Source organism: Magnolia sinica, chromosome 3 (genome assembly GCF_029962835.1).
Source record: "Magnolia sinica isolate HGM2019 chromosome 3, MsV1, whole genome shotgun sequence".
NCBI lineage: Eukaryota > Viridiplantae > Streptophyta > Magnoliopsida > Magnoliales > Magnoliaceae > Magnolia > Magnolia sinica.
In genome coordinates, this window is record NC_080575.1 from 33,995,859 (window position 1) to 34,011,546 (window position 15,688).

General features: G+C 37.0%; 1 protein-coding gene and 1 non-coding gene across 2 annotated transcripts; both read left to right on the plus strand.

Annotated features, from left to right (window-relative positions):
• Positions 1-2,000: 2,000 nt before the first annotated feature.
• On the plus strand, positions 2,001-3,307 carry LOC131241504 (DNA topoisomerase 2-like). The gene is made up of 3 exons (XM_058240281.1): positions 2,001-2,829; positions 2,913-2,962; positions 3,043-3,307. Exons 1-3 carry the CDS (start codon positions 2,694-2,696, stop codon positions 3,175-3,177), a joined length of 321 nt encoding a protein of 106 aa, XP_058096264.1. The 5' UTR covers positions 2,001-2,693; the 3' UTR covers positions 3,178-3,307.
• An 8,133-nt stretch (positions 3,308-11,440) lies between these two features.
• Positions 11,441-11,547, plus strand: LOC131241706 (small nucleolar RNA R71). Its single transcript, XR_009169262.1, has one exon. It is a non-coding gene; the product is annotated as a small nucleolar RNA R71 (small nucleolar RNA).
• Positions 11,548-15,688: the final 4,141 nt, after the last annotated feature.

A 15,688-nucleotide genomic window follows, 5' to 3' on the forward strand; every position in this document is an offset into this window, starting at 1 on the left:
ACTGCCTTGCTTGGGCAAGCCCTAGCAATGTCAATGGATGATCCTAGATCTAGTCAATCTGGTGATGTGTCTGTGGGAGATACAGATATGTCAGAGCCAGAATGACATGAGCAAGGTGCTTGGAGACCAATCTTTCGTGTCATCTATTCTTACTTCGCTTCCTGGAGTTAACCCTAATGATCCTTCAGTTAAGGATTTGCTGGCATCTCTCCAAGGTCAAACAGAGCAAAAGAAAGATGAAGATAAGCCACCAAGCGAGGGCGAAAAGTGATGGTACTCTGTAAGCTGTCCATGCCTCCACATGCTCTCTAAAGGTCAGGTTCGTGATATACATACAGAAGGCTCCTAGGAAAGTTTGTGAGAAGTAGACGTCTCTTTTCAACCATGAATGAATTTGATTTAAACAGTTTCAATTTTTCCAAATTATGATGACTTGAAGTGAAGCTCACTGATATGCAAGCTGTTCTTGTTTGGGACTTTGATGGTGGCACCAGCAGTAGCAGTCAGGGAGGTTATTTGTGCATTCAATTAGAGGCCTTGGTAAATTCCTCCTAGTTTGAATTAATCAAACAACCACCTATTGTAGGTTATTTATTTCCAAAGCATTGGTTTAAATTTTTCTTGGGTATTTTAGTCTAAATGCAGCATAATCTAACTTTGATTTATTTGAAAACTTAGCTGGTCATTCATTCATTTCTTAATAATGAAATTCTGTCATAACTGGACAAAAACAAGCGTCTTCTGGTCATAGATGAACTATTATTAGCATTCCATTCTTGTCACTGTCTTGGTCCAGACTCTTAGTTGGCCCCAGTAGCAGCAGATAAATGGATCTGACTCTGCCACATTGTGATATTGCATTGAAATGTTCCTGCTTTAGCTTATCGATCAGAAGAGAAGGATACACTGTAAAGGCATGTTGTCATCATAGTAGTAGCCTTGTCCCAGCCATTTGGGGTTAGCTTTCACATGGAATGCATGAATCTTGATGTTTTCCTCGGATGAGAATAGTTGAAAACAAAACTTGATTTCTCAAACCTGATGAAGTTTGAAGGATAAATCTTAACTGTTTAAAAAATACATCAATTCTTTTTACTTGACCCAATTTCTGATGAATTTACATGGATAAAGATGATGTTTGACCGAACAAAAAAGGTGTTTTTGGTTTTGCTAGCAATGGTGCTGTTGGCCTCCACATTTTTATGACCCTGACCATTCATCTGGTGGTGCCATCATGAATTTGTTCCCAAAGTTCACCTCTGGAAAATCTTGCACATGCAGTTTGACTTTTCCAATGGAATGTGGACATGACATTTTAAGGAAATTGGATTGCTAGACCCCATAGTGATGTTTATTTGTCATCCAACCTGTTCATAAGATCATACAGACATGGATGAATGGAAAACAAGAATATAAGCTTGATCCAAAACTTCTGTGCCCCCTAAGAAATTTTCAACCATAGTACATTTTATCTGTTTCATGTGGTGTGGTCCATTTAAACAAAAATATAAGCATGATCCAAAACTTCTGTGCCCCCCAAGAAATTTTCAACCGTAGTACATTTTATCTGTTTCATGTGGTGTGGTCCATTTAAACAAAAATATAAGCTTGATCCAAAACTTCTGTGCACATATGAGGATACTTTTTTCGAGGTGATTCACATGCTTTATTTCATTGCCATTGTATGAATGAACTTGTCCTCAATATATGCTCCATTTTTTTTTTCTCTTAAAGCTTCTTGAACATGAAAATGTTTAAGAGTCCACTCATGAACGTCTTTCTTTCTTTTTTCCCAGGATTGCCTCAAGTTCTTAAAAGAAATACCTTCTGCAGCAACAAATGATGCATCTGCCAATCCTTTCCAACATTCCTGCTCTGTCATGAATCTTTATCTAGAGACAAGTTTTACTCTTTTGAAGGTTTTTACTTCCAAAATTTCTTTTTCTATTACCTATACACAGCGTCATAGAGAACTATTATGCACATGAATATTTCACAGGTCCTTCAAGCCCATTCTGGCCAGCTCATCTCCCACCAACTTTCTAAGGAATTGAGAAGGTTGCAGGCATCATCTGTGCATGCTAATCCAAGACTACAAAATGGTGGAGCTACAGATTCATGAACACATGATGCATCATATCTGATTATTCACTGGCCTCTTCAGATCAACAAAAAATAATCTTTTTTAGCATCTCTGTCCAAACACAGTTCAAAATGTATGATTATTCACTGGCCCTTCACTCACCGTTGTTGTTTAAATATATCTTAATGCTGTTGTTGTATAGAACAATGGTAGCAGATTTTTGAAGTGTGTGGAACAGTTGTTGGGGTATGAAGGGTTTAGTTGAATAGTTGCTATTGTATAGAACAGTTGATGAAGGGTTTTGCAGATTTTCAGAGAGATATTTGAATTTAGCTTTGTTCTTTTGCTCTTTTTTCTTGAATTTGAGGTTGGGAGTTTGGAATTTCAGGTCCTCGGGGAGAGCGATGGATTTCAATGTGATCTTTAGTCTTTCTTCATGAACTGGAAGTGGGTATTTGGAATTATAGTTTTCTTTTTTTCCGGCAGAGATTTGAATTTTAGATGTGTTGCTCTTTCCATGTGCATCTGATTTTCTTCTAACATCTTTCTTACTGTAGATGGGGTGTTAAGAAGCCTCAAATCATGAAAAATTTTGTCACGATCTTGTCGAATGCAGGTCTTGGGATGGCCATGTTCGGTCTCGGAAAGATCATTGATATGCTCATCATGTTCAGTCTCGGTAAGATCATTGATATGCTCATTCGACGTGAGGGGTGTCATCAAGAAATATGATAGTCCCGAACAAAGTAAGTTTGCTTATTCTATGTACTGCTATGAATTTCTTAAATCTATACATGCTTTCTCATCACCGTGCCTTCTTTTCTTGCAGTTCTTGAAGAATTCTTTCATTTAAGACTTGAGTTCTATGTAAAGAGAAAGGTGAGCTTTGATCTAGGCCCCCCATTTTTTCTTTTTGGTAATTGAGAAGATAGTAGTATTGACTTGCTACTTTCATGCAGAAAGTAATGTTGGATAATCTTGAAATAAAGCTGTTGAGATTGTCTAACAAAGTCAGATTCATCATTGGGGTGGTAGAAGGAGAGATTATTGTGAGTAACAGGAAGAGAGCAGATCTGGTCCTCGAGTTGCAGTAGAAGGGTTTCACACCGTTCTCTAAAACCAAAGGCGTTGATACCAGCGAGGCAATGGAAACAGAAGAAAATGAAGAGACACCGGAGGTGGGAATAGTTGTAAGAGCAAGTGATTATGAGTATTTATTGTCGATGCCGATTGGATCTTGTTGTTAATGAGAACTTTAAATAGACATATAACTATTATTATGTTGGCATTGTACTTTTGTGAATGGAAATGAATGATTGTGTTTGATTGAATGAATGAATGATTTATCAGGGTGTACTACAATGGTAACAGCTGCCATTACTAATTAAATTTTCTATTAACAACAAGCATTAGCTACGGCTATTCACCGTAGCCCTTTGTTGAAACCGTAGCTCTTACTAAGATTAGCTTTTCGCTACAGTTCTCATTCTACTTTTAGCTACAGATAAAATTTGTAGCTGTATGTAATTTTAAACTACAGACAATATTGCTACGGATTTATTCCGTACCTATACTTTCATTAGGTACGGCTACTAACCGTAGTTGTTGCTAATTTCAGCCTATTGCTACAGTTCTTGCCTAACTTTTGGCTACAGATATAATCCGTAGCCGTAAATCCTTGACTGCTACAGAAGCAACGACTACGGCTTTAATCCGTATCTATTATCTATGTAGCTACGGATTTTAGCCGTAGCCATAGCTTTTAGACTTATGGCTACGGCACCAATGGCTACGGTCGTGCTACGGATTTTAACCGTAGCCATAAGCTTTTAGTTACGGTTTTTATCCGTAGCCTTTTCCCTGTTTTCTGGTAGTGGATCTTATGAGACCAAGAACAGAGAATTCTCATGCCAAAGATCCAAGGAAACCAAGTACAAAGGATGAAAAAAGACTGGCAAAAACACAAGTTAAACAAAAGAAAAATCAGACAGTTCGGTCCCACCTAAGCCAACTTCGGTCCGACCGAAATCGTACAAAACAGTCCAGTAAGAAATCAAGATTTTTAGGCTTAATTTAGTCTCACCTAAGCCAACTTTGGTCCCACCAAAGCTAACTTTAGTCCAACCTAAGCCAATTTTAGTCCCACCTAAGTACTCTGCACATAAATTTCAGACGCGATTTCAGTGTGACTAAAACTAACTTCGGTCTAATCGAAATCGCACAAAATTGTCTAGCGAGAAAGTGTGATTTTCAACCTTAATTCGGTCCGACCGATGTTCACAACCCCAAGTGTAGGGTCGCGATGTAGTAATAATCTTGGTAAGACCGAGGTCGAATCTATAGGGATTAATCTCGTGAGTATTTTAAAAGTAACTAAAAGTAGAAATAGAAAAAGATGTAAAACTAATTCTGAAGTGATTGAGAGTAATTGTGAGAGATTTAATGAAAAACTTAAGAAAATCAAAGGTGGGAAACTAGGGTTTCCAAGGATCCACTTGTAGGTTCTCAGGATACTACCTTGCTTGATTTAAGGACAAAAAGATTTGTTAGATCTCTGAACTTCTCATGGATCTAATCATCAATGGATGAGTGCTGTGATGATTTAGAAGTGATTCCATCACCTAACCATGCCCAGGAGACAAGGCAAACAACAGGATCTTCCAATCACACAACCAATCATAAGAGAATTGTGAAGGTTACGAAGGATTCGATCATCCTACCATGCCCAAGGGAGGATGTTGAACAACAAGATCTCCTAATTTCACAATCTCAATTCAGGAAAAGAAGATATCTCAAGCTATCGCAGATCTATTGTCATTTGTCACAACAAACCATTAAAAATTAAAAATATTCCTTCATAATCAAACTATAATCCAAGAGAGTTCAATAAAACATTTATCAAAACAAAGAAAATATCCCAATCATGCTACAAGCTTCAACCCTTTGCCCTTGCTAAGAGCTAACCATAGACATGATTGAATTAAAAATTGTTAAGAAAAGCATGAAAACAATTAAGAAAAGGGGAGAAAAACTCTTGGCGACGGCTTCTCCACACTTTTGCTCCACTCCACAAACCTTAGATGATGACTAGGGACGTCCTCAAGACTCCTATTTATCGTTTTGCAGCACCTCCTTTCGCATTGACTAGGAAAAATCTTGAAACCGCCTCAAATTTAGGCAGTTTTTCAAAATAGACTTCACTCTGCGCAATTTCATAGAATGACCCAGAGTTTCAGAATATGCTTCTTAAGGACACTTTCAGGAATATGTTTGTTTTTAGGACAATTTTAAGATTCCTTTTCTTCACTTCAAATATTTGATTCTCTTCATTTCTCACTTGGTTTTCTTGGATTTTTAGCATGTGAATTATTCAATCTTAGCCTTCTAAGATCTATCCCTTGCCTTGGTGAATTTTGATCATCAAATCCATGCTTTTAACACCCTTTTCATTCCAAGTTCTTAAATTCACCTTGCAACACAAACATGAGTAAAATAGAATATTAAGCATTATCATGTTCATAAAACCAAAATATAAATGGGTGATAATATGCAATATTTGACCCTCAACACAATTCCCAACCAACATTTTGCTAGTCCAAAGCAAAGTATGCATGAAATGAACTTTAATGCGCAATGTTCAAACCTTTTTCAGAAAATAATCTTTTGTGTAATCAAGTATGAATGAGTAGACTTAATAATAAGAAAGTGAGATTTTGAAAACCTAGAGTTGAATCACATAAGAAATCAATCAAATAAGTTCTTTTTCCATTAAGTCAGATCATAGTTCGCATATCAAGTTTTTCAATGTGCGCAGTGAAGATCAACTTACTTTCCATAAGGATACTATCATTACATCATGTTAGCCCTGCTCATCGCTTTAAGATTGGTTGAAAACTCGAGTACTGATTCCGAACTTATCCCCTTTTCCTTCTTTTTCCAGTTTTTGATTTTATATTGGCGGTCATTTATATTCATTCAGTCTTTTCAGTCTTTTTTCTTTTCTTTCAGATTTTTTTATTCTTTTTCAAACTTTTTGCAATCTTTTCATCACACATGACCCTTTTTGTCGATATCCTATTTTTTAACTAGTTCTTTTCATCTTTTAAGGTGGATAAAATTCTCCACACTTGATTCTCACCATCTATCAATGATTCACATACTAACAATAAAAAATTCTAACATTATTCATAGAAAATAATTTGAACGTGTCTTGTGATTTACATTAATATGATATTCAAACTTCCTGTTAATCAATTGAGCGCAAGAACTTAGGTGATAAATTACTTAGATGACTAGATTTCAGTAATTCAAAATTTAATTTCTATCTTATCATCATACTCAAAACATTCTTAAATACCCAACTGAGAAAACATTGAAATTTTTTAAAAGTTTTTACAAATTTTGCTCAAAACTGAGAAAACATTAATTAGTTTCCCTAATCTCTCGCCCCAACCTAAAATCTACATTGTCCTCAATGTAAAAGAAACAAGCATGATTTGTAAAAGAGACAATGTAATTGAAGGAAAAGTGATAGAAAGATAATACCTGATGAAGGAATTTTGAAGCTTTATCCAAAGGATCTTAACATGAAGGTGGGTTAGCACAAGAGTTAAACTAACAAAAAATAAACTATCCTAAAACTGTGGAAAACAAATTATCCTATTCCAATAAAAGCAATAAACCTACCTATACCTCCATCAGACTAGGAGAGTAATCCTGGTATACAGGATCATTCAAAGGTATGGACATATCCTCTGAATCAAATTTCTCAACAAATGGCTTTAATCGATGTCCATTTACTTTGAATTCATTGCCATTGTTTGGATTCTGAATCTCGACAGCCCCATGAGGATAAACATTGGTAATAGTGAATGGGTTAGTCCAACGAGATTAGAGTTTACCAGGAAAGAGATGTAACCGAGAATTATACAAAAGGACCTTCTGACCTGGTGTGAATGATTTTTGAAGAATGTGTTAGTCATGAAATACCTTCATCCTATCCTTATAAATTCTCGAGTTCTCGTATGCATCGTTCCGGATTTTTTCAAGTTCATTTAACTAAAGTTTACGTAATAAGCCAGTGTTGTCCAAGTTGAAATTCAGATTTTTTAATAGCCCAGTAGGCTCTATGTTCCAACTCTATAGGCAAGTGGCAAGCCTTCCCATAGACAAGTCTAAAGGGAGACATTCCAATAGGGGTCTTAAATGCGGTACGGTAAGCCCATAAAGCATCGGTCAATCGGATTGACCAATCCTTTCGATCAGGGTTAACTGTTTTCTCCAAAATGTATTTGATCTCCCTATTGAAAATCTTAGCTTGTCCACTTGTTTGTGGGTGGTATGGAGTGCTCACCTTGTGAGAGATGCCATATTTCTTTATTAAGTTCACGAATGGCCTATTACAAAAATGTGAGCCCCCATCACTAATGATGGCTCGAGGCGTTCCTAAATGGGAAAGGATGTTCTCTTTTAAGAATTTAATGACCATTTGATGGTCATTGTACTGGCACAGAATCGCTTCGACCTATTTAGTGACATAGTCTACAGCAAACAAAATGTATAAATTCCCAAAGGATTAGGGGAATGGTCCCATGAAATCAATGCCCCAACAATCAAATGCTTCAATGATCAGAATAGGGTTCATAGGCATCATATTTCAACAGGACAATGCTCCCAACTTCTGACAACACTCACAAGCTTTGTAAAACTCATGAGTATCCTTGAACATAATGGGCTAGTAAAAATCACACTGTAGGATTTTGGTCGTGGTCTTTTTAGCAGAAAAGTGACCACCACAGGCCTGAGAGTGATAAAAGGAGATGACACTTTAGTGTTCATTGTCTAGCATACATCTCCTTAAGATTTGGTCTGGGCAATATTTAAACAAATATGGATCATCCTATAAGAACTTATGAACCTCGGCGAAGAATTTTTTCTTATCTTGCGCAGTCCAATGTGTCGGCGTGAAACCTGTGTTAAGATAATTAGCAATATCAGCAAACCAAGGTGAATGAGTGACTTTAAACAATTATTCGTCAGGGAACATGTCATTTATATGTGTCGTCTCAAGGGAATAAGAGAGATCAAGGCGGGAAAGATGGTCAACCACTATGTTCTCTGCTCTCTTTTTATCTTTTATTTCCAAATGAAATTCTTAGAGTAGGAGGATCCATCTTATCAGGTGAGGATTAGTATCATTCTTAGAAAGAAGATGCTTGAGCGCCACATGATCTGTGTAAATGATGATCTTGGATTCATCAAGTAGGATCTAAATTTGTCCAAAGCGAACACTGTGGCTAAGAGTTCCTTTTCCCTATTCAAGTAATTCACTTAGGCAGGATTTAGAGTTCTACTTGCATAATGAATAACGTAGGGCTTCTTTTCTTTTCTCTGGCCTAAAATCACCCTAAGAGCATTGTCAGACGTGTCGCACATAAGTTCAAAAGGAAGGCTCCAGTCGGATGGCTACATGATATGTGTAATGGTTAACATGCCTTTAAGCTTAGTAAAAGCTTCCTGGCATTACTCAGTCCAATCGTATGGTGCATCCTTTTGAAGTGGATTACATAGAAGACGAGAGAGGTGACTAAAGTCCTTTATGAATCTTCTGTAAAACCCGGCATGTCCTAGGAAGGATCTTACACCTCGTATATTCTTAGGTTGAGGTAGGTTAGACATAAATTTTAGCCTTACTACCTCAATTCCCTTTGACGAGATGATGTGTCCAAGGACAATTCTCTTACGAATCATGAAATGACACTTCTCCTAATTCAGTACCAAAATCTTTTCCTCGCATCGCTTCAGTACATTTTTTAAAATTTTCAAACATTCACTAAAGGATGGACTAAAGACCGAGAAATCGTCCATGAAGACCTCTAAATATTGCCCCACCATGTCAGAAAAAATACTTAACATGCTTCATTGAAAAGTGGTGGGGGCGTTACATATCCCAAATGGCATCCTTCGGTAAGCAAAGGTGCTGTAAGGACATGTAAATGTGATCTTTTCCTGATCTTTAAGGGCTATCTCGATCTGATTGTAGCCCGAATAACCATTGAGGAAGCAATAGTAAGAGTGACCAGCTAGCCTTTTCAAAATTTGATCAATAAAGGGTAAAGGAAAGTGGTCCTTCCTTGTGACGATATTCAACTTCCTATAGTCAATGCACATTCTCCAGCCAGTAGTGATCCTAGTTGGCATGAGTTCATTAATGGCATTGACTACGATTGTGATTCCGGACTTCTTAGGAACCACCTGAGTTGGACTCACCCATTGACTATTAGATATATGGTATATGATACCCATATCCAATAGTTTAAGAACCTCGGCCTTAGCCACTTCCTTCATGTTTGGATTTAATCTACGTTGTGGTTGTCGTGAGGTCTTCGCATTATCTTCTAGATGAATGCGGTGAGTACAAATCAAATGGTTAATTCCCTTGAGGTCCGCAATCGACCATCTAAGGGCTTCTTTGTGCTCAATGAGAGTAAAAATGAGCATACTCTCCTGTTCTTACTTAAGGTGGGAAGAAATCACCACTGGGTATGTCTCACCTTGACCTAAATAGACATATTTCAAATCAGAAGGCAAAGGTTTTAGGTCAAGATTTGGTACTTTGAGGTTAGACGGTAAAGGTACTACATTAGTTTGGGGCAATTCTTCAAATTATGGCCTTCACCGGTTAACTTCAAGTACTGGTACAGTATTTAGCATGGTCCACATCTCCCTAATCATATCATTATCAAAATCATTGGAGTGGGCCAGGTACATCTCTAAAGGGTCAAAGGATAAGGTCAAAAGTGTTATATCTTCCACGAAAGAGTCAATCATGTTAATGTTGTGGAAATTGTCATCATTCTCTAACTGTTTGCTTGTGTTGAAAAAGATATTTAACTGCAATGTCATATTCCCGAAAGACATACTCATGACTCCATTCCTGTAATTAATGATTGCGTTTGTAGTGGCAAGGAATGGGCGATCAAGAATCACAGGAATTTGAGTCCTCATGTTACTGATGGGTTGTGTATCCAGGACGATAAAATCTACCAGGTTGTAAAATCTGTCAACCTAGACCAACACATCCTCAATTACCCCTCTCAGTACACGAACTGAGCGATCAGCAAGTTGTAATGTGGTTAGGGTGGGTTTTAATTCACCCAAACTTAACTGTTTGTAGACCGAGTAAGGAATCAGATTTACGCTCGCTCCTAAGTCAAGAAGTGCATGCTCAATTCGGTAGTTCCCAATTACACAAGGTGTGGTTAGGCTACCTGGATCTTTGTATTTCTGTGGGACATCTTGCTTTAGGATGGCACTCACCTTTTTAGTTAAAAATATTTTCTTTTAAATATTTTATCGTCTTTTGATCGTACACAAGTCTTTCAGAAATTTGGCAGATGAAAGTATTTGTTTAACTGCATCCAGTAAAAGAATATTGACCTTCACTTGTTTCAATACCTCTAGAATGTCCTGAGAGTTAGAGAGAGATTTTGGTGTAACCAACCATTGGGGGAATGGGGAAATCGGCTTGCCTTGAAGTTTCGGTTCCAATTCTTGTGGAGCAGTGCTAGATGTATCATCGTTCTCCTCTTCTCGGTCCTTAGACTTTTCAACCCTAACCGGAATGGTTTTGTCAATGGTCTTCTCACTCCTAAGAGTGGTGATAGATTTAGTTTGCTCCATCTGATTTGAAGAGCTTGGATCACTTATCTCATATTGCGGTTTAGGATTGAAGAGAGGTTGAGAAGGAAGCATCCCCCTTTCTATAACCGTAACACATGAATCGATCTCGTATTGCTTGAGTAAGCTCCTGAGTTTGTGTGGAATTTTGAACCGGTTCTTCTTGAGGTTTCCCTTGATTTGGAATTTGATTGAAGAAACCTTGAGGGGTAGCAGTTTATCTATTCCTTCAACTGAAATTTAGATGATTTCTTCAACTAGGATTGTATGTATTGGAGGTAGGTCCATTAAAAGGTCTTTGACAATTGTTCATGGCATTAGATTCCTCATTTAACACCTCTCGAAAGGCAGGTACTGTTGGACAATTTTCAGTTGTGTGAACATTGTAAACACAAATACCGCAAACAATTTCCTTAACCTTATCCTTCTTTAGTTCCATGGCCTCAAATTTCCTTATGAGATTAGCCACTTTAGCATTGATATCATCATCCTCTTTTAGAAGATATAATCCGCCCATTTCCTTTAATTGAGTGGGCCTAGAAGTGGTACTTGATTTTGTAGTCCCTCACATCATCAACATTTTTATTCATAAATTCCCCATTGCACGTTGTCTCGACCAATTGGCGCATGGAAGATGTCAGACCATCATAGAAAAAGTGTGTAATGTGCCACGTTTCAAAACCGTGTTGTGGGCATGAACTGACAAGATCCTTAAACCGCTCCCAACATTGGAAGAATGTTTCATCCTCCTTTTGGGCAAAGTTCATGATTAACTTTCTAAGGGTGTTCGTTTTATGATGTGGAAAAAATTTCTTTATGAACTCCCTTATCATGTCATTCCATGTGCTAATAGATCGGGGACATAATGAGTGCAACCATGTCTTAGTTCTCTCTTTCAAAGAAAAGGTAAAGAGTTTTAATTTGGCCGTGTCCTCAGACACATTAGGAAAATATAAAGTGGCTATAATCTTGTCAAACTCTTTCAACTGTAGATATGGACTTTCAGATTCAAGTCCATAAAATTTTGGAAGGAGTTAGATCACCCTTGGGTTAATATCCATATGTTTTGTATTTTTTAGAAAAATCATGAATGAGGGCGTGCTCACCCCCGCCGGTTGTAGATAATCTTGTAAGGTACGAGGCGGGGGTTCTTGATGCATGTCATTCTCTTCCTGGACTTCCTCAACCCCTGGTTGAGGTTGTCTTCCCGGTTAATTGGCAGCCATAGCCTCAATTAACTCCGAGGATCTAAAGTGGTGTCTAGTCCTGCGATGGATAGATAATCTCTCAACCAATCCTCCTTCACTCAAGAGACGTAAAGTGTTGTCACGGACCCACTTGGGCATGAAACACTCTCAGCCCTTAATTTCAGATTATAACCTAAACCTAAAAGAAAGAAAGAAAATAGAAATCTAGAAATAGAGAGAGACGGAATTAGAAAGAAGTCACCAAATTAGAAGTTTCTAAATTAAGATCTTGCAAAACAAAACAAAACAAGTCAGTTTCTAAAAAAAAAAAATGGAAATTCTAAAATTAGAAAGTCTCTAAAAACAAATTAGGAAAGTAAACTAGTTTCTAAAAATGAAAGTTTCTAAAAATAGAAAATTAGAAAGTTTTTAAAAACAGAAAATAGAAAGTTTCTAAAAAGAGAAAAGGAAAGTAGATCTAAGAAAGTTTTTAAAAAAAAGTTAGTTTCTAAAAATATATTAGGAAAGTTTCTTAACCTAGAAATAGAAAGCTAAGTTAGTTTCTAAAATAATTCAGAAAACCCTAATCCTAAAAATAGAAAATTTCTAAAAAAAAGTTAGTTTCTAAAAGCAAATTAGGAAAGTTTTTAATCCTAATAATAGAAACAAGAAAAACCCTAATCTTAACATAATTCTAAAACTAGTTATTCTCAGAAAAACGCAACCGTTAGTCCCCAGCAACAGTGCCAAAAACTTGTTCACAACCCCAAGTGTAAGGTCGCAATATAGTAATAATTTCGGTAAGACCGAGGTCGAATCCACAGGGACTAATCTTGTGAGTATTTTGAAAGCAACTAGAAGTAGAACTAGAAAAAGATGTAAAACTAATTCTGAAGTGATTGGGAGTAATCGTGAGAAAATCAAAGGTGGGAAACTAGGGTTTCCAAGGATCCACTTGTAGGTTCTCAGGATGCTGCCTTGCTTGATTCAAGGACGAAGAGATTTGTCAGATCTCTGAACTTCTCATGGATCTAATCATCAATGGATGAGAACTGTGATGATTTGGAAGTGATTCCACCACCTAACCATGCCTAGGAGACAAGGCAAACAACATGATCTACCAATCACACAACCAATCATAAGAGAATTGTGAAGGTTAGGAAGGATTCCATTATCCTACCATGCCCAAGGGACGATGGTGAATAATATGATCTCCTAATTTCACAATCTCAATTCAGGAAAAGAATATATCTCAAGCTATCACAGATCTATTGTAATTTGTTACAACAAACCATTAAAAACTAAAAATATTCCTTCATAATCAAACTATAATCTAAGAGAGTTCAATAAAACATGAATCAAAACAAAGAAAACATCCCAATCACGCTACAAGCTCTACCCCTTAGCCCTAGCTAAGAGGTTTAGGCAACCATAGACATGATTGAACTAAAAACTCTTAAGAAAAGCATGAAAAGAACTAAGGAAAGGGGAGAAAAACTCTTGGCAATGGCTTCTCCATGCTTTTGCTCCACTCCACAAACCCAAGATGATGATTAAGGACGTCCTAGGGACTCTTATTTATAGTTTTGTAGCACCTCCTTTCGCGCTGATTTGGAAAAATCTAGAAACCGCCTCAAATTTATGCAGTTTTCCAAAATAGACTTCACTCTGTACAATTTCACAGGATGGCCCAGAGTTTCAGAATATTCTTCTTCAGGACACTTTCTGGAATATGTTTGTTTTCAGGACAATTTCATGATTCCTTTTCTTCACTTCAAATATTTGATTCTCTTCATTCCTCACTTGATTTTCTTGGATATTTAGTATGTGAATTCTTCAATCTTAGCCTTCTATGATCCATCGCTTGCCTTGGTAATTCTTGAGCATCAAATCCACGCTTTTAACACCCTTTTCAATCCAAGTTCTTAAATTCAACTTACAACACAAACATGAGTGAAATAGAACATTAAGCATTATCATGTTCATAAAACCAAGATATAAATGGGGGATAATATGCAATATTTAACCCTCAACAACCGATGTGTAATGCAGGGCCGATACAGATTGCGTAACTTAAGGCGGTTTGCGGAAATTCAAAGGCAGTGTGTAAGGAGGAGTTTCACAACTATAAATAGGAGTCCTTAGGATGTTCTTAGGGATCATCTAGGGTTTAAGGAGCAGAGCAAAAGAATGGAGAGTGGCCGCCAAAAATTTTTCTTCTTCTTCCTTAGTTTTTTTTGCTTTTCTTAAGAGTTCTTGGTTTAATCATGTCTATGGTTGGCTAAACCTCTTAGCTAGAGCTAAGAGGTGAGGCTTGTAGCTTGATTGAGATGTTACTTTGCTTTGATTCATGTTTATGTTGAACTTCATTAATTTCTAGTTAATTTTAAGGAATATTTCAGTTTTCAATGGTTTGTTGTTACTTAAATTACAGTAGATTTGCGATAGCTTTGAATATCTTCTTTTTCTATTTGAGATTGTGGAATTGGTAAATATTGTTTGTTCGCCATCGTCTCCAGGGCATGGTTGGGTGATGGAATCCCTTCCAAATCTCCACAATCCTCTTTTATTGAGGCTAGATCAATACGAAGTTTAGAGATTGACCATCTCTCTTTCCAATTGGATAAGATAGGACTCAAATTCCAATTGGATCTCTTGAATCAAGTAAGGTAGCATCCCAAGGGCTATATGATCCTTGACACCCTAGTTCCCACCTTTAAATTTATAAGTTTTAATTACCTTATTCAAAACTACTTTCTCAAATACTTCAGATTTAGTTTCACATATTCTTCTAGTTTTAATTCTAGTTACCTTTAGAAACGTACGAGTTTAGTCCCTATGGATTTGACCTCGGTCTCATTGAGATTATTACCACATTACGACCCTACAGTTGGGGTTGTGAATAAGTTTTTGGCATCGTTGCCGGGGACTAATGGCTGTGTTTTTCTGAATTTAATTAGTTTTAAAATTAGGTTAAGATTAGGACTAACTTTTTATTTTATTTTTAGGTTAGAATTTTTCTGCTTTGTTTTTAGAAACTAACTTGCTTTTCTGTTTTATAGGATCCTAACATAGAGATCTCCAATCTGGTAACCTCTTTCTAATTTTCTCTCTTCCTTTTCTAGATTTCTTATTGCTTTTTATTTTCTTTCCTCTTAGGGTTAGGTTAGATTCTGAACTTGAGGGTTGAGAGTGTTTCATGCCTAGGTGCGTCCGTGACAACACTCTACGTCTCTTAAGTGAAGGAGGATTGGTCAAATGGTTGCCTATCCATCACAGGATTAGACACCACTTGAGATCCACTGAGTTAGTGGAAGTTATGGCTGCTAATCAACCTACAAATCAACCTCAACCTCCAGTTGAGGAAGCTTAGGATGAGAATGAGGTGTATCATGCACCCCCGCCTTGTACTCTACGAGACTATTTACAACTGGTGGGGGTGAGCACACCTTCATGCATGGTTTTTCCAGAAAAGACAAGAAATATGGATATCAAGCCAAGGGTGATCCAACTCCTTCCAAAATTTCATGGACTTGAATATGAAAATCCATATTTACCTTGAAAGAGTTTGATGAGATCATAGCTACTTTATACTTTTATAATGTGTCTGAAGACATGATCAGGTTGAAACTCTTTCCCTTCTCCTTAAAAGAAAAGGCTAAGACGTGGTTGAACTCACTACGTTTATGATCGATTGGTAGATGGAATGACATGACAAGAGAGTTCATAAAGAAATTCT

What these genes read in the sequence shown, in the direction of transcription:
- LOC131241504 (XM_058240281.1), top strand. Translation starts at nt 2,694, where the DNA reads ATGCAGGTCTTGGGATGGCCATGTTCGGTCTCGGAAAGATCATTGATA. An exon ending in ATATGATAGTCCCGAACAAA is followed by an intron (nt 2,830 to 2,912) that starts GTAAGTTTGCTT and finishes CTTTTCTTGCAG; the next exon opens with TTCTTGAAGAATTCTTTCAT. An exon ending in AGTTCTATGTAAAGAGAAAG is followed by an intron (nt 2,963 to 3,042) that starts GTGAGCTTTGAT and finishes ACTTTCATGCAG; the next exon opens with AAAGTAATGTTGGATAATCT.